The 19,456-nt window shown below is 40.2% G+C and overlaps 1 protein-coding gene and 1 long non-coding RNA gene across 3 annotated transcripts in view; both read right to left on the reverse strand.

Annotated features, from left to right (window-relative positions):
* The window catches only part of efl1 (elongation factor like GTPase 1), a 136,226-nt gene extending 125,120 nt beyond the window's left edge, over positions 1 to 11,106 (reverse strand). The window contains exons 1-5 of one of the 2 annotated variants that reach the window (XM_078260503.1): positions 11,078 to 11,105; positions 10,481 to 10,580; positions 9,188 to 9,255; positions 9,021 to 9,105; positions 2,794 to 2,927 (exon numbers count right to left, since the gene is read on the reverse strand). In XM_078260503.1, coding sequence (XP_078116629.1) covers positions 2,794 to 2,927; positions 9,021 to 9,105; positions 9,188 to 9,255; positions 10,481 to 10,571 — 378 coding nt within the window. In that variant the 5' untranslated portion in view covers positions 10,572 to 10,580; positions 11,078 to 11,105. Of the gene's footprint in view, positions 1 to 2,793; positions 2,928 to 9,020; positions 9,106 to 9,187; positions 9,256 to 10,480; positions 10,581 to 11,077 lie in introns of both variants that reach the window. The other variant, XM_078260588.1, reaches the window with a different exon arrangement.
* Positions 11,107 to 11,625: 519 nt separating this feature from the next.
* On the reverse strand, positions 11,626 to 19,449 carry LOC144524422 (uncharacterized). Its single transcript, XR_013502607.1, has 4 exons — positions 18,521 to 19,449; positions 16,393 to 16,436; positions 15,917 to 16,059; positions 11,626 to 15,066 (listed from the first exon to the last, which is right to left on the reverse strand). It is a non-coding gene; the product is annotated as an uncharacterized LOC144524422 (long non-coding RNA).
* Between the last annotated feature and the right edge of the window lie 7 nt (positions 19,450 to 19,456).

The raw sequence follows: 19,456 nt of genomic DNA on the forward strand, positions 1-19,456 counted from the left end.
GGAGTATAGGCTCGGACATACACGCCGCTGTGGACTTGTCAGTCTCGCAAGCGGTTTCAGGAAAGTGGCTGCATGTGTCCGACAATGCACAGAACATTAACGGTACAAGCCTACAGCTGTCCGCGGACATGGAGTGCGGAAAGTGTGTCAGAGTTGTGCCAGTGTTTGTGTGCGTTTGCGTGTGTGCGTGTGTGTGTGTGTGTGAAGCTCCGACCTGCATAGCAGCAGAAGCTGCACCTTCGCCAAAATGAAGACTGAAAAACAGAACTATTTTGGTACAAACATTTACTCGCCATGTGGCAGATAGCCATATAGATAGATTTAATTTATTAATTATATATTATTTAAATTTAATATTTAGTGTTAAATAATTGTTAAATGTAGTACAGAGTCTGTAGTCTATTGCACAAACACTCAAGGAATGCTGCAAACATTTGACAGCCAGTACGAATTGCCTGGAAGAACATATGCATGTCACAAACAGCATTCCACAACTGTACAACAGAGTGAAAGACGACATACTAAAAGGAGATCAAAGACATATTGTGGATATTTAAAATGTCTTCCAGTTCCAGTGTTAAATATTCTTTAGAAATAAAAGTGTATTGATCTTTGAAAAGGTGTACCTGCATTATTATGCCATTATCATTATATTATATTATATGAAAATGGTCTCGGAACGACAATATTATCGTTTATCGCAATAATTTCTGGGACAATTTATCGTCCAGCAAAATTTGTTATCGTGACAGGCCTAGTCACAGGCATGTTGCCAAGGAATAAATGCGATGTAGAGATCTCTTTAAAGCCTTATGTCCCATAGGGGACCTTAAGTGGTTTTAAGGTTAGGATAGCCAATTGGTCAGGGGATAGGACCTGAACAAATCAGGTTACGTTACCTTGCGTAACCATGGACGCCTGGCCAATAGTAGCGTGTGAATGCTATTGTAAATTGCCTAGAAGTTGCGTGGGTTCCATAATAACATGTTTGAGCTGTTGCAGAGTTTTGCCTCTTAACGTAACGTTATCTTAAGTGCACTCACTGTAAATGCAAGCGTCGGCTCCTGACTCGTTAGCTGTTAACGGTAACATTACCGTTAACATTAAACAGGCCAACGTTAGCTAACTAGTAATGTTAACAAGCTAACAAACACTTAACAACAACATTAGTAAATAAAATCACTAGCAAGCTTGGGTTAAATTCCCCGTTGCAGCAGCAGCAGCTGTCGTGAGGTCAGGGGCTGGCTCTGCTCTGTGTTTTCCTGGTGTTTGCTAACTTTATGTAACGATGAAAAATTGCAGCAGTAAGTTATCCCACCAAGGGGAGCCGTACATCACTCTGACAGTCAATACTCGCGGTGACCAGACCGGCGTCTGATATGCCGTGTGTGTGTGTGTGCGCAAACACAAATGTTTATGTTGTCAAGGAGGTTTAATAAGAACGGCACACACTGCTACATATAACGTGCAGTCAGTTAACACTCGGTGTAGCGGAGCCTTTACGATTAATTAACCGTGACGTTTTAAAGCGCGGTTAAAGGTGCACTATGAGTTCCTGCATGGTTTCAGCGCGATTTCATTTTTGTCTCAAATTGTAGGCTTCTCTCCTTGATCCGCTAGCTGCCAGCCCCCTGAATACACTGTGAAAAAGCCTGGTCTCGGGAGACAATACAGGGGTCGTAAACGTCAAACAAACACTAGGGGCACAGGCTGTGCACCAAAATACAACAAACCACGTTCCAGCCAATCACCGACAAGATGGTTGGGGGAGGGGGTGCTTTTAGAGCAGCATCCATGCAGGAACTCATAGTACACCTTTAATAGTGAAAGTGGTTAACCGCTGCATCCCTAATTCCAAATATGATTCAGGTCATGTAAACAGCATAGTCCGAATAACGCCTTTTTTCAAACTTAGGATTTTCCGATTAAAACGTGATATGCTGGTATCATTCGGGTTTTAGAAGCATTCTTTGGACATGTATACAGCGCATTTAGAATCTGCGTCTTAACCAGGGTTAGCGGCCTGTTTACGGCTTATGGTCAGCTCTGTGCGTAGCTATGGTCAATGTTCACAAACCAACCAGCCAACAGTTCAAGTGAGTCCGGCTGCAGTAGAGATACATGACCAAAAGAAAAGAAGCAGAAGCACAGCTACTTTTAAACATTATCAAAGACTTGGATATCAACAGGTTTTTGGATATGCACAAACATTGCAAGGCCGACCTTTTCAAGAAGTTGGTTGAAGGAATGAAAGAGGGACGCTGTGTTCGCATGGTCCAACAAGTCCACCACCGAGGAAAACTTCCTATTTTAAACCGCTGCATGTAAGGAAATATTAGTGGAATATTCACTTTCATTAGCCATGTAAACAGCTTAGTCAGAATATCGTCTTTTTCGGAATAACGGCAAAAAAACGGAATATTATGTGCATGTAAACATAGTCAGAGTTAAGCTGTAAAATGAGAGAGTCTGTGACCAAGTCGAGCCAAAGCCATGCACCGTCCACTGGCCCAACTTTCTCGGCTCCTCGGCTCTAATTGGTTGTTTTCCTCATGCCATAAGGAGCACCAGGAGAAGGCAGAGGCGCTGATTAACAGTCAGCACCCTAACCTCACAGTTAGTGTTTCATTTTACATATCAAATCCAATCCAATATACTGGAGAAAGGACACAAAAGTAAGTCTAAGGACAGACTTGGTGTGTTCACAGGAAAGACTGTGGATCTGTAGTAAATATGTGTTTTCTTTAAAAACTAACATACAGCATGAGACATTAAGTCAACGGTGATGTTTACCTGAGGACACACTCCCTCCACAGCATCAACAACTATAATGGCCCCGTCACACAGGCGGACAGCAGTGGAAACCTCTGAGGAGAAGTCGATGTGACCAGGAGAGTCGATCAGATTTAGTAGGTAGTCCTGATCTCCTGAGGGGACAAAAGGCACACAGACACTATTCAGAGTCTTCTCCTCAAAATCCCCATGCTTAATCAGCAGAGTATTTATCAGCTTTTAATGTAAAGCAGGGTTTTCCCCGTCATTATAAGTCTTAGGTGCAGCACCCAAGCCGTTTTTGTCAGCACCTAAGCCGAATGACTGTGAAATGCTGAAAAAAAAGCACCACAAACAGAAAAAAAGGATCAACCTAACTAGAGATGCACCAATTACAATTTTCTAGGCCGATTCTGATTTCCGATTTTTCATTGAGTTTGACCTGCCGATACTGATTTTAGACGATTCCGATTTCATTTTTTCTAATCACTTTACAGCACCCACAAATATTTATTTTCTATCTTTTCTTTAATAGAACATTTTACATTTTGCACAGAACATAGAACATTTTTGAACAGATAATCGATCGCTATAAAATAGAAATATATAAATTGCTCCTGGTGTGGGAAATTCACACACATCTAAAGCACAATGTTATGGAAGAACCATTTCCTTCTTTTCACATCCAATATCCAACTAAAAAAATGTGATATATTTAGCAAACTAAACTTCTGTATGAAAACAGGGAAAACAGGTAATGGCAATAAAATAATATATAAATAACAAATAAAAATAAAATAAATATAGCCTTGCAGTATAAAGATATTTCTCAAAACACACACACAGGCATATTGCAATCACTTGTACATCAATGGCACGTTTTTCTTCGCAAACAAAACATTTCTGCTTTGTCACCAGATAGTCTGTTTCTTCTCTCATCTGCCACATGTCCAGCCAGGCTAAACAAGCGCTCGCTGTTTGAACGTCAACAGTAACGTTACCTGAAAACAGCGTGTAGTTCCTTTTTTAGCAAGTTTGCTTTATTTGTCATTGTGCATAAATATGAACAATACCGTTGCTGTCACCGGGCTTATCTGCTAACGTTAGCTACCGACAGTTACCTCGGAATAATCCAGAAAATAGACCATACCCTGGGTGCCGTTACCTGAAACAGATGATTTGACGTCACCACTCATTTACACAGAGTTTTGCAACAAAGCTAAACGCTGAGGGAACATTACTACGTTTTTAATGTTGGTTTTGAGGGGTATGCATCCCAACTAACCTGGAAAGCGTTTTAAACAGTAACGTTAATACAGCGTGTCGGGGGAATACAATGTCTCCTGCAGCGGTCCTTCAGAGGCAGAGGGACCGCAGCGTTTGCTAACGTTAGCTTCTTGTCTCATCTGGGGTCTGATAAACAGTAAATTTATCAAATTCAGTGTGCCCAACGCTATTTTTCAATAAACTGTTGCTGTCATATTTCACGGGACCTGCGTCAGTGCAGTTTTCATGTTCCAGTTGTTCAGCCTCAGAGGGGAGAGAGAGTGGCTGACTGTTCGCCTGAGATTGGTAGAGCAGACGGCTCTGCAGGGCCGTGTATAATTACGACTCTATGACATTTCATTTATGGCGAGTGGATACTGCCATTCAAAGGATAACTAGGAGCAGGCTGCAAGGAGCAGGCTACCCTCCCCGTCGTCGCCAAACCGTGTGTGAATTTTGAATCGATTTAATAGGAATTGCAGACGAGAAACCAGCGGCGAGTAGGCGGCGATGCATGTCAGAAACATTTTCCGACGGCGACGGCTTATGTTAGAATTCCCATCAAATTTACGCCTACTAAAGACGTCTAAACTAAGTACGTCGCCTTACAAACGTGTGAAACACACGCCTTAACTATCTAAAGACGTCTGAACTATGTAGGTCGTCAGTGTGACTTATCCCCTAATATTGATAACTAGAGTAGGCTACAGTATATTCTCATTGTTTAGATTCACATTTTGTTAGTGTTTTTTGCTTACTTTCTGGTGCTTATGTGTTAGTCATAATGTGTGGCTAATAATATATCATGCTTATAAAACAGTATTAAACTGCTGAATGGACACTCGGAATGTCTCCATGGCAACAAGAGACAGATGCCGCAAGCATTAGCTACCTTAGCTAAGCCGTCTGAACAACAATCATAAATAAAATAGCAATTCGGCATATTTAACCAAAATCAACAACAATCATCAACTGTCTCACTCAAAAAATACGAACAAATCAACTATTAAGGGTATTCTCCTAACGTTAAAACAAATATGAAGGTGCTTGAGTGACATTTACCCATTACGGAATAAATAAGTCAGTGATTTGGCTGGGTTATTGCCAACTAGATAGTGCCAGCCCATGCATTGAGATCTTGGTGCCTTTGACTCAAATCGGATTTTTTTTAATTGGGGGTATCTGCAAATATACTTAATAAATAAAGAACTTACAGTATATTTCATATTGTTTATCGGAAACTGCTTTATTGGCCAAGTAAGTGTAAACAGAAGGGAGTTTGAGTCTGGCTTTGTGTTGCTTTCAACACAGAAACAGACATAACGTTACGGCTAAAAACAAAGATGAATAAGGTAACGTTAAACATGAACATTTGACTACTATGTACAGATATAAGTTGTATATAATAAAGTGTATACATGCATACATATACACATACATACATAAAGTTACATGTAAACAGATCTATGAAGCTAATAAACACTAGTGTAAATGATCCAGTAGATGGCGCCAATGTTCAATCAATGTTAGAGTTACAATGCATTCTTCCAACAGTGCAGGTCACATAAGCTGATTATTGCACCTAAGTATTACAATTTAATTTATCATATTATTTTATACTGTCAGCACTTTTAGAGCAACTTGTATAATGGATAAAGGGCCTGGAACATGTATTGAATTAATTGAAATACATTTAAACCTAAAGGCTGTATCATAGGCTTACTATAGGCCTATTGATTGACTTGAATTCACTCAATACATTGGGGGGCACGTCTGGCGACGACGCTTAGGTGTGGCGGCGTACTTATCAACTACGATGTACACTGGCGGCGGTGTAGTCAATCCACACGTTAGAGTCACCAGACAGTCTCCTTCGTTAGGTTATCCTTGGCACAATCCACTCGCCATATTTCATTAACAGCTGAAGGAGCGGCGGTGCGCCGCTGCTACATGCATATAGCAGAAACTAGATTTATGACTAGAATTAATATTTGTTATTTATTTTTTTAACAATAATTCACCTAAATAGTTTCTGTTTTTACAGTACCACGGACAGCAACTACATCATATCCGTTTTCTGACCGAAAGCATAAAATCCTTATGTTCTTCTTCACAAATTAAATAAATGTCAGACTGACTAACTGACATGTGATTATGCATATTATTATTATTTTAGAAAACAATTAGTTTTAGAAATGGCTCATGATGTATTGTCTCTGGAAGTGTGTTATTCAACCTTTGTTTTTGTTAAAGGAGGAAAAGAAAATCGCAACACTCAATACTATCGAATCGCAATACTTCTAGAATCACAATACAAATCCAATCAGCACCCATGTATCGTTAAAGAATTGAATCGGGACAAAAGCATATCGTCACAGCCCTAGTTGTCTACAATGTTTTTGCGAGGTTTGTCGCAAGTTTGAGTCTGAGGTAGGTAAAAGTGGATCATTATTCAAAGGAACATGTACTTCACTTGAGTCTTTGTCATTATTTGATAACTGATAAAAAAAAATCTTAACGTTGAGCCCTGTCTTCCAACAATAATCAGTAGCGACCTATGCTAATTCATGAGAGACAATAGTTTTAAAGTAATATGAGTCAAAGATGTGTTGCTAAAGACCACTTTATGGTTACAATTGGAATTTTTTTTACATTAGGTAGAGCATAATAAAGGACAGAGTCTTCAACCAAGGATCGCCTTTCTATTAAATATATACACTCAACAATAAAAATGTCTTACCCTCTGCAGTCAGCCTCACCAACAAGGCCCCTGACTAGTGGTGTAACGGACTATAGTTGATCTGTGGTCCTTACGGATCAACACTCACGGTTCGGAATGTATGTGAGCCACGGTTTAATTGCAAAGTTTAACCATAATAATAGTGTGAAATACATTTTTACTGTCGCTGTTACTTAAAGTAGGCTGATAAATCTCTATGGAGGGTTGTCGTGAAAAGATACAGGCAACTACCAACTGCCGCTGATGCGATCAAGCTGTAGCCGTCTCTTTCAACTGCTTTTAAAGTGTAACTCTCGCCAAAATGCAACCTAGGGTCTTTTTGTGAATGTACCCGAGTCAAACTTTAGTTTAAAAGCATATTTAGGACGGAACCGTCACTTTTAAGATTTACCGTATTTACCGTATTCTCGCTTTTGAATGGGAGTCCTAGGGGCACTTTTATGCTAGCCTCAAAATAGCTATTTTTAAAACACTAAGAAGGCTCGACACAACATGAAACTTTGCTTGAAGTATGACCAGGGTCTCTACACATGAACTCGAGTATTGAGAACCTTGTTTGTGTACACAGAGTTTACTAAAAGGAAAGGTTTTGAGCAACTCACTGTAGCCGTTGTTCTTCCGGTCGCCGTCTATCAAGCCAGTCAAAAATAGTCGAGGGAGGAGAGTAAAGATGAAAAGCTCCTAAAGCTTAGTTCCATATAAATGCACGGATAATTTGTTGTTTTGTCGTTAGTGAAAAACAATACTGACCTTGTAGTTGAAAAAGGAGCCTCATATAAGAATGACATTTCCTCCTATGGAGTCCGTTCATTCGCATTCTGAGATCGCCTATTTTTGACGGGGAAAATGGCGGATAGCGTAAACAACAACTGCTAATGTGAGTTGCTCAAAACCTTTTTTAGTAAACTCTGTGTACACAAACAATGTTCTCAATGCTCGAGTTCATGTGTAGACACCCTGGTCATACTTCGAGCAAAGTTTCATGTTGTGTCGAGCCTTCTTAGTGTTTTAAAAATAGCTATTTTGAGGCTATCAAAATTCAAAAGGCCATTTGACCGAAAAATTAAGATACGGTAAATCTTAAAAGTGATGCTTCCGTCCTAAATATGCTTTTAAACGAAAGTTTGACTCGGGTACATTCACAAAAAAGACCCTAGGTTGCATTTTGGCGAGAGTTATGCTTTAAAAGCAGTTGATAGAGACGGCTACAGCTCGGTCGCATCAGCGGCAGTTGGTAGTTGAGTAACGCGAGAATAGGGGGCTTTGAGCCAAGTACAGACGCCGGCTAGAGAGCTCCATCGTTTCAGCGGCAGTTGGTAGGAAAGTTACCTGAGAATAGCGGACTTAGAGCCAGGGTTGGGTACCGAACCCCGGTGCTAATACAGCACCAGTGCCTAAACGACTGGTATCTACCGGACGGAATAGCAACGTTGATTTTGCTGCCTCATATCAGTTCCACTTAAATGCCTGTGTTGCTCTCCGATGCTCCAAATCGACGTTACAGGCAACAGAAGCATCGTTGCATGTGACGCTAGTTAACACTAACTTTCCGCTTGGTAGCAGGTAACATTAGCCTACCGTTAGCTAGTAGCTGGATTAAACACGGTTAAAATGCTGACAGCTAAACGGTGTAAAAGTGTGACTGTATTTCACTGTAGAAGATTCCAACACCAGGACGTACAACAGTCTGCTGCTAGACACAAACTAGCACTTGGTCACTGCTGTTGTCGACAAAACAACACAGACAGAACTAAATGGTGCGTTTAATGGTGGCAAACCTCGTAGTGCATTCAAAGGTATTGTAAAATACCCCTTTCTCATCTGTTTTTGTCGTATAGCAGCAATTTAATAGTGAAATGAATTATTATTGTGAAAATATATTGATATTACATTTTAATAAATCATTTAAATTCCACAAATTTTTGTGCTGATCCGAAAATGTATCCATTCTGTGACTCAAAACCGCGATCCGATTTGAACCGTGAGTTTTGTGATCCGCTGCACCCCTACCCCGGACCCCCACAGTAGCTTACTGTGGCAATAAACACTTTTCTGATTCCGATAAATAGTATATGCTAAATTCACCATCAAACAATTTGATGCACTGTTTTTGTCTTCTTTATGGCATAATTCTCTTGGTCCTGTAGATAACTGGACAAAATGAATGAATGAAATGACTTGCCACCATGTCCACGTATTCCACTGAAGTTACAACAGAGGCTGATGGCAAAACCTTGCTTACCATTTCTGTAATGCAGGGAGATGGCACTGGACTTCATGGTGATTCCTCTGATCTGTTCATCCTCCCGGCTGTCCAGATACCTCAGCTGGTACATTAACACACCACAAATAAGCACAAATAGTGACAAATGACAAAAGAAGATCTCTGTAGCGAATAAAGCCACTTACCTTCCCAGCCAGCCGAGTTGATATGATACCATTACTTGCCACCAAGCAGTCAGCCAGAGTAGTTTTGCCTGCAAAGATGCAAAGAACATTTAATTTTTCGACAAGAATAACCTTTGATTGATCTTAAAATCTGAAGACTCACTGCTTTTCTATTTTTTTTATATATCATTTTAAGTTGAATATCTTAGAATTGACTGTATAACTGTTTTGTAATACTTTGACATTTTATATACAAAAAATCAACAAACTGAAAATAGAATTTATAATTAAAGCAACACTAGAGAACTTTTCCCGTTTCGGTCCCCCTACAGGTTGTCTCATTAGAACTTTAGCTCACGCTACCCGATCTGGCAAACTTGCATAATGTAATGTAATGGACAATTCCGCTTCCAACCTGTAGGGGGACCAAAGTGGGAAATGTTCTCTAGTGTTGCTTTAATAAAAAATTGATGGAATCAGATTTCGAATAGTTTTTGGAGATAATTATGCTGTGATAATTGTATTCATAGATCAAATCACTCGGAATTTTAAATGTATTTATATAACAATAAGTAAAAATGCTGTTTTTGTCATAAAGTGTATGTTGCACAATAGCTATTTATACCTCCGTATATTTTAAGCAGTTAGTTAGCACTCAGTGGTTGCTACTGTATGATTTGGCAACTGAGAACTGAAGTTATTAAAGTGGACATTTATGTAAATATGTGTTACTTTCTATTCCAAATTTACTACAGAGAAGTACTGAGCCCGTCAAGCAAGTAAATACCAAGTCGAGTACATATTAAAAGGAATATGGCTTTGCCATGTACTATGGATCGACCGATACTGTTTTTTCCGGGCCAATACCGATACCAATTATTAGTAGTTTATGGAACCGACAACCAAGATTTGGAACCGATGCAGTATGCATTTACAGTAAAAATCAATCAATTTTTTGAATCAAAATTAACATTTTGGAATGGTACAAACTCCAACACATAAGTAATAAATGCTTTAAGCAATTATTTTATAAAAATTAAACTTTAAACATACACATTAAGAAAATAAAGAATAAATAAAAACAAAAATAGCTTCTTGAAGTTTTAACAGGAGTTGGAGACTGCTTACAGAGCTGTAGCGCACTTTATAGTTAATTAACATTTTCGGTTATAGCAACACCAAATTGCCAAATATCGGCCACAATAATCGGGCAGGCCGATAATTGGTCGTCGACCCCCCCCCTCTCCACCATGTACAGTAAATAACTGAGCAAATGTTAGGGCTCGCTGTTGCTGATACAGACAATGAACTCACCATGGTCAACATGTGCCAGAATGCAAAGGTTTCTAATGTTGGCAGGGTTTCTCTGCAGTGCAATAATCTTATCCAGGCTGGTGTGTCCCATGGCGAACACCTAAAACAAATGGCAACACGAAACGTACAGGCTGGTAGCGTAAACTGCTAATTTCTTACTAATATAGCAGGGTTAAATTACGGTGAAAGGACAGCAACACAGTCTACGTTACAGTAACGTTACGTTGCATGAAGCTATGTTACAGTGCAGGCTTACTGGCTATAAAGTTGGCTAGCGTTGGCAGCGCGGTGTGGTTGTACCGAAGGGTTTCAACAGTTTTAAAACGTGTATTTGTTAACGTGAGTACAATGAACACAAAGGGTTCTGGGCATTAGGTACTGACAGTGGGGTTTCTCTGTGAATTGTGACAGGTGATATCTGCTAACTCTGTGGCTAACCTAAAGCAAACTTCTCCCAGAAATAATAATACCTAACCTGGCTTCTAGAGTATACACATAATACCACTGTAACGCGCTACGCTGCTGTGTCGAGTAAAATACAACAGTATTGTCAGAATAAGCACATATTTTAAAGACATGTGGACATTCTCTACTCACGCTGTTTTCCCGGAAGTTGATGAGCCAAATTAGCCACGCCCACTATGACGCCCCCTAGCTAACATAGGTGCTGCATTCAGAGAACATGGTAAAAACGATATCTATCCTACGACTTTATTTTGTAGCCATAGGCAGTTTAAATAGCTTGTAGCCTACTTGCCAGTTACAGTGTTATTTAGTTTTTAGATAAATACTGCTAGAAAACAGCGACCACCAAAAATCGTATGACACTTCCCACTTTTAACAAAGTATGCATTCCCTAACAAAGGCTCTTTTCTTTTGATTTTTCTTTTTACATTTGTCAGTGAATGCAACACGTCGCTCAATGCTGTGACGCTCTGTGGTTGCGAGGTTACCAGATGGAAGAACATATTTTGGAAAAATTGTGGTAAATTCATTTAAAATGCGTGATATTGATGTTTCATAATCAGTTCCATGCTCAACATAATGGATGGGGTGGAGGCAATAAAAGCCATGCTGTATTGTAACTTAATGTGCACAATCCCAAGAAGCAGACATTGGCAATGAAAATAAGATAAGATAGACTTTATTAATCCCACACTGGGGAAATTCCTGTGTTACAGCAGCTCAAAAGAAAAAAGAAAAACAATGTACACACATCAGAATAACACAAATACACATTAAGTAGACATAGGAGAAAAAAAACGAAAATAGAATCAGTTATAATAATAAAAAACAGACATTTTTACACAATAAACACCCTTATATAAACAGACAGTATATATACACATATACAGATGAGTAAGATGCTGGTGAATAGATATGACATATTGCACAGTTGGAGGTACCAAAGAGTGATAAATAAATAAATATGCATAGTGCAGAATATTGTCCAGAGATGGCTCATATTGCAGAAACAGCTAGCAGTGCTACTGTATGATATTGCAATAAAGAGTCTGACTGCTGCTGGAATGAAGGACCTGCGGTAGCGCTCCTTCTTGAACTGAGGGTGCAGCAGTCTGCTGCTGAAGGAGCTGCTCAGGGAACTCACAGTCTCATATAGGGGGTGAGAGGTGTTGCCCATGATTGATGCCAGCCTGGCTAACATCCTCCTCTCCCCAACCTCCTCTATGGTGTCCAGAGGACAGACCAGAATAGAGCTAGCCCTCTTCACCAGTCTGTTTAGTCTTTTCCTGTCCCTTTCTGTGGTCCCAGCTCCCCAGCAGGCTACTGCATAAAAGATAGCCGACGCCACCACAGAGTCCTGCACACACCAAAGGACCTCAGCCTCCTCAGTAGGTGGAGACGTCTGTGTGTTTGGACAGTCCAGTTTATTGTTGAGGTGAACACCAAGGTATTTGTATGTCTCCACCATGTCAATGTCGACACCCTGGATGTTCACCGGTGTAGTACCAGGCGCCCTCCTGCGAAAGTTAACCACCATCTCCTTTGTCTTGCCGGCGTTGATGTGAAGGTGGTTTGACTCACACCAGTTGACAAAGTCCCCGATGACCTCCTGATTCCTGATCATTCTCCTCTGATACCCTCCCAACAATGGCAGTATCATCAGAAAATCTGGAGTAAATCTCGAGCTCCCTCATACTCATTATATGTATTAGGCTAATGAAAGAATATGGACCAAATTAAAGCAAAATAAGAATCTGACACATAATAGCACAGTTGAATTATAGGGATAAAAAATATAAAGTAAGGTAAATAGAATTCTGTAAATAGAAAGGTGCTGCAGAATGGGTCTTATTGTGTATTTTTGCTTGCTGCGTTCATGTGGTCTCGGACACATCGAGCGAGTTTCCGAGTTGGAAAATGCACGTGAATGCCTGCTAAAGTCGATACACAACTCTAAACTTGGGGAACATTTTTTCTCTCAGTTTCAATTTATGGATGTGATGTTTAGCAAAAGAAATACAGTAAAAGATTCATTATTTAAAAAAAAAAAATGTCCTTCCATGTCCGTCTTAAGCTCTACCACACCAAGGAAAACATCCTTAAAACAAAAAGAGAGATCTGCAGTAAAATAGGTTTGGATAAACTCAAGGACACCCGACAAGAATTTCTCTGTGTAAGAACATTTCCAAAACTAATGGGAAATATTTCCATCTAAGCTTTTATAGAAAGAGCATTGAGATTCAATATTTGGTTTATATCCTACCTTCTAAGTACACACTCTGCTGGTTAGAATCTGTGGATTAATTTAAACGTAAACGTAACTTCTCTCACTTTATTAGTAAGCACATATTTATATTATGTTCATGCTGATCCTAATGCTTGCATGTGTTCAGGGAAATTGCAATCCTCTGTTGTTGCTGGGACTGACGTCAGGGCTGTATGATTTCCTTTAGATTAAGTTGACCAGATTTCTGAGACAAAATCCGAGGACATTTTCAACTCTGAAGCATAAATACCTCCAAGAAAGGTAACGTTTTTATCTTTGTAAAACTTACAACGGGGACACTGCCCCAGGGGCATCACTAGACCTAGAGCTGCACTGGGGCACAACCCCCTAGGGGGGTCCATGGGCATGCTCCCCTGTAAGAAAATTGTGTCTATTTTAACGTTTAAATGCATCAATCTGGTGCACTTTGAAAAGAAATTCAGAGGTTAGACTTGATTATTCTTATCTATGGATGGAAATATTTGTGCTGTAGCCTGAACTATTTTGCACTTCCGAATTATAACCATGCACACACAGGTGGAATAGTTTTTTCTTCATATTTTTGTAGTAAGTGGGATTGTCTGGAATCTGGCAAGATAATAACCATTATGGTGGGATACATTGGCTAAGCAATTTACAAAAAAGTCTGTGCTGACAGAAATAGTTTACATGAGAATACATTATAATTTTGGTCCTTTGGCTGAGTCTCTGTCAGAGGGAGAGCAGGAGTGTGGTTGTGAAGAAATGGGTAATTTCATGGCACAGATTAACACTTTTGTATGCACTATATCCGTGTCACATTCTCATTAGGGGCTGAGCCCCCCTAAAGGTCTCATCCTAGAATCGCCCCTGCTGCTACTTGATACTTGTACTCCACTACACCTCAGAGGGAAATGTTGTAATGTTTACTGCACTACATTTATCTGACAGCTTTTGCTTTATAGCTTCAGGCTGGGCTTGTTTCTGCAACAGCTCATTGAGTATCGGATAAAATTAAAACTATTAAGGAAATATTTTCCTTTGACATTGGTCCAGTATTAAACGAGATCGCTGCAGTTGGCAACGGCGAAACAACGTTCATAAAAGTGCTCGTTTTGCCACTGACAGGCTCAGATTAATATTGTAAGTGTCTGACAACATTATGGAAAGGATTTCTAAAGAGGTCAACCTTTCTGTTAAAGATGAGCATGAAAACGGGTCAGGGGTGAAAAAGGTGAGAAGGATATTACTACCCCTGGAAGAAAATGTTGAAATATTCCATATTTTAAAGCATCAATCTGATGCATTTTGAGATGCATTTTTTGCCAACCTGGGGAGAGCTGGAGAAACTGAACTTCAGCCATGAGTCAAAAATATTATGGCCTCCTTACTAAGTATTATGCAAGCCATTTCATGCCAGCCTGTCACTGGGTCTAACATTTACAGTATATGAGGCACAATGTGGTAAGGGCACCACAAATGGCTTAATGCCCCACAAGAGATGGTGGACATGCTGTAACTTAACTTGTCTACTCTTCCATCATGATTGACAGCCAATACAATGTCCAATGAGAACCAGATCTCATTTTTTCTTCTTTGCCTGGACCACCAGTGTCTCCATGGCCCGCTTTCGCTGTTTTGCCACATGTCTCAGCCTCGCCCTTTTCTCTCCTTCAGCAATCTGTTTCTTGGCCTGCTGAGCACTGCCAGATGCTTGGGAGCCATACTTGCTCTGCTGCTGCTTTTCTTTCTGATTCATCTTCTGCTGGTGTTTGTATGTGGCTGCTGCAGAGTTGATGTTCTTGCATAGTGTTCTGTCCACCTCCCCGAACTTCACATACTCCCTTCTGAAGAGCTGCATGGCTGTCCACACGTCCTGGAAAAACAAATTTTAGAAAGAAGCACTAACATTAACCAGTGTTTCTTTTTTGTGATTTACCGTTAGCTATACAAGCTAGCAGCTAACTTTAGTAACAATATCTAGCTAACGTTAGGCTAACGTTAACGGTAGCGTCAGCTAATAATTTTCCACCGGAGCTTTAGCTGGCTAACGTTGCGTTCCCTCCTGCTGTGTTCAATGACTCAATTCATCAAGCTGTAGCTAACGTTAGCTAAGCCTATGTCAACAGAGCTCCTGGGTAACTTAGATATACCAGAAAATATTAAAATTATTGAATTCTGGCACGCACCGTTCTCTTAATACATCCAGTATTCAGTGACCTGCGAACAGGTGTGCGTGCCATATGCGAATCTCTGGTACCTACCCCACCCCCCTTAAACATTTTGTCATTGAATCTACACGATTCACGTAGGTCACCTATTTTGGTTTCAAAACAGCGAATTTCGCCGAAAGGTGAGTGATTTTCATGTATGTAAAGAGTAAGATCATTTTTTAAAACATAAAAAGTCTGCGAAATTGCATTCGCTAAACCCACCATTACTGTAAATAAACAGTAATTTTAGCATCGTAAAATGGGCATTCTAGAACATCTCTGAGCTCTGAGCAGCGCTTGCACTGGGTGTCTTGAGCCTCCGTGTGTAGGGTGCACGACTATTTCATTTCTCGGGTCTATCAGTTACAGTGAAAAACGGGGACATTTCCGGGGACAGCCTGACATGACAGATGTCTGGTCACCCTACTCTAGGAAAATGTTTTCTAGCTTTCATAATCACTACTGGAACACTTATTTCTGGAATATTATTGATCACACTTTCTAGATTCCTACCTCCATGTTGAATACATGTGTAAAATATAATATGGCTTCATGTTGAATTTACTCAAATGATCCATCTGCTTTTCCCTTGGGTAATCTGCCAAGGTGGCCCAGGGCAGCCACCAGGACCTGTGCTTCATCAGCCATGCACATCACTAAAAAACAATAATGATCACTAAGCAAAGTATTTGTCAAGGGCCTGGTGTGTTAGTTAAAGTGCATAGTTTGGACAGTAGTAACAATATGCATTAATTCTAAATATTGTTGAAATTTACAGCGTTAAAATATACAAAAATATGTCAGTTATCGCCATCTTGCAGCAGTGCAATAAAAGAAGAAACAGTGTGTACAGATGGAACATTATCTAATATATGTGTCAACCTCTAGATAGAATACATTGTATTCACAGCTTCTACATTGTACAACTTAACCAATACCCTAGCTGGATAATAATTTGTCATAATAGACCATATAGCTACGTTACTGACCTATCTGGGACAGCATCGTAGCTCTGCTCGGGTCCTGCAGGTCTCTACAGAGAGAAGACGATAATTAATACAGCTCCATTGAGTAAGGCCTCACTAAGCCTACATTATTCCCATGGCAAATTAGCTCAGTAACGTAGCTACAGTAAGCCAAAGTTACTTGGCTTGGCTAGCATTTGTTTAGATAACGTTAGCAGTTAGCTAACGTTAAATGCCAACTTACACAGCTTTACTAGCTAGCTAGTTACTTAAAAGGACAATTCCGGCGCAAAACGAACCTAGGGGTTATTAACAGATGTGTACCCACTCAATCGCTCTCTGGGACATGTTTTTATGCTAATCGAATGTGTTTGTAGCTTGAAAGAAGCTAGCGCGGACTGCTGATTAGCTTACAACTAGTATTTGGGGCACAGGGAAAGTAAAAACAAATCGCTATTTATACCACTAAAAAGGCTCAAAATATCACCAAACTTCAACGGTAGCATACTGAAGGTCCCTAAAGGTTAACATTGAGAACATTGTAAGTGTACAGTTTACTAGCGTTGTAAGCTACAAACACATTCAATTAGCATGAAAACATGTCCTAGAGAGCGACAGAGTGGGTACACACCTGTTAACCCCTAGGTTTGTTTTGCGCCGGAATTGTCCTTTAACACAACAAAACAAGAAACGTCTAGTAACCATGCTTGCAACATACATAACAGACAATATATATGATCAATACTTACAATTTATTAATCTTGTAGTAATCCGCCTGTGGAGTGGATTGTGTCCTCCAAACTCTAACGTTAGCTACACTAACGTCACAGGCACTGAGATGTCACTCAAACTCACTCCAAAAACTCATTAGCCAATGGGGACGCACCCCTGTAAGACCCGCCCACACGAGCTGTCTGTGCCAGAATTTACCCTTCGCTAAGCCACGCCCGAAAACCGCCACAGGCCAATCGTAGGCTAAGCAACCGTAACTAGGCGCGGGAGGTCTGTCAAGCTTTCGAGCGAGGGAAACGGCATACGCCGAAGCGTTGTGCAAATCCGATACCCGGTATGCTAAAAGTTTGGACGGGGTGGTGGAATTTTTTCCCTTCCCGAAACCTAAAACCCAAGGGGAGAAAGGCCGGACGTGGATCAAGCAGTGTGGGAGGCCCCATTCACAACTAGCTAAATGTCGACAGTATTAACAAAAACAAGTACGTTTGCTCCAAGGCAAAAACATGCTAATGTTAGCTAGCTAGCTAACTAACTCTGCACAGCATTGTGCTTGGAAATAATGATGAAAATAAAGGACCATTCCGGCGCAAAACGAACCTAGGGGTTAAATAACAGATGTGTACCCACTCGATCGCTCTCTAGGACATGTTTTCATGCTAATCGAATGTGTTTGGAGCTTGAAACAAGCTAGCGCGGACCGCTGATTAGCTTACGACGCTAGTATTCGGGCCACAGGGAAAGTAAAAACAAATCTCTTTAAATACCACTATAAAGGCTCAAAATATCACCACACTTAAACGGTAGCATAGTGAGGGTCCCTAAATGTTAACCTAAGCATTGAGAACTTTGTAAGTGTACAGACAGTTTATTAAAAAGAGATTATAAATACAGTCGCGTTCTCGTATACAGGCGGCCGCCGTCTTTGGAGCTACGGTCTTTCTAAACTATCTTTTTAACAAACTGTCTCTACACTTACAAAGTTCTCAATGCTTCGGTTAACATTTAGGGACCATCATTATGCTACCGTTGAAGTGTGGTAATATTTTGAGCCTTTTTAGTGGTATAATAAGCGATTTATTTTTACTTTCCCTGTCCCCCGAATACTAGCATTGTAAGCTAATCAGCGGTCCGCGCTAGCTTGTTTCAAGCTCCAAACACATTAGATTAGCATGAAAACGTCCCAGAGAGCGATCGAGTGGGTACACATCTGTTATTAACCCATCCTTAAGATGATTAAAGGCAAGACGGCGGCTCACTGACATACTTTAAAATATATTTCAGCATTTTGTTAATCGCTAAAAATATAAGCAGGAGAATGTTATCATTGCAAAGTGTTCAAGCTAATGTCTTGTGTTTATTCCACAAGATTTATGGATAAGCTGTTTGATTTGTAATTATTAGATTTTCAAATGTCACTTACCCTGCTGTACATGAACGTAGGTGTTCCTCAATTTGTGCGTTTCCCATTTGAATGGTCAGCGTATGAGGCGGCTCACATTATTGCATGGCCTATAGGCTTTAGCTTCAATTTTGATGAAATTATTCTCTATTTGGTTGCATATTATGTCGTGGATATATCCCTCGAATGCATACTGCAGTCCCTTTTGTCTTGCTCTCTCAGATATTTCACCTGTTCGCCAAAAATTACTAATTATCTCCTTGGGAATGTCTGACACCGGTGCATACATACTGTAACAGACGTGCCAGGCACGAAAGCTTGTCAGGCGTAGCAATAGTAACTAAGGAGGGCGGGGCTTAGCGAAGGGTCAATTGTAAGCAAAGAGTTTAGAAGCACAAACGAGAAAGCTGGGAGCGAAACTGCAAACATGATGGAGAGAGCAAAAGACTTGATCATTGAGAAAGAAGCAGAGGGAACTGTAAACAAAGGGACATATTATGAAACGAATAAAAGACCAATAGTTTACGACTACACAAATGTTTTGTTTGCAAGTATTAAGTTTTACCTTTGAGGTGAACATTTTTTTGCTTGAGTTAGTGATTTTTGTTTGATACTTGAGAAGTTTTGCTTGGAATTAAAGTCACAAAAATAATCCCATAAAGCCCGAGCCCGGCCCGAGCCTGTGTAAAATAATAGAAATTAAGACCGAACCCCGTCAGCAAAGATTTTCAGCTTTAGTCCAATCTGCCTGAAACTTCACATGCATAAGTGTCCAGGCCTGGAGACATCACATCCATAATGATTTACGATTATAGAGCCACCTGCTGGAAACAGGAAGTCAGCCTTATGTGACCGATTTACATGAAATGTTCATTGTGTGGTTTACACATACATACAGCAACATAACGTATAATTAGTCAGTGTGAGTTCTCTAGCGCCACAGCGCCAAATACATTT

Source organism: Sander vitreus, chromosome 1 (assembly GCF_031162955.1).
Source record: "Sander vitreus isolate 19-12246 chromosome 1, sanVit1, whole genome shotgun sequence".
In the NCBI taxonomy this organism is placed as follows: Eukaryota; Metazoa; Chordata; class Actinopteri; order Perciformes; family Percidae; genus Sander; species Sander vitreus.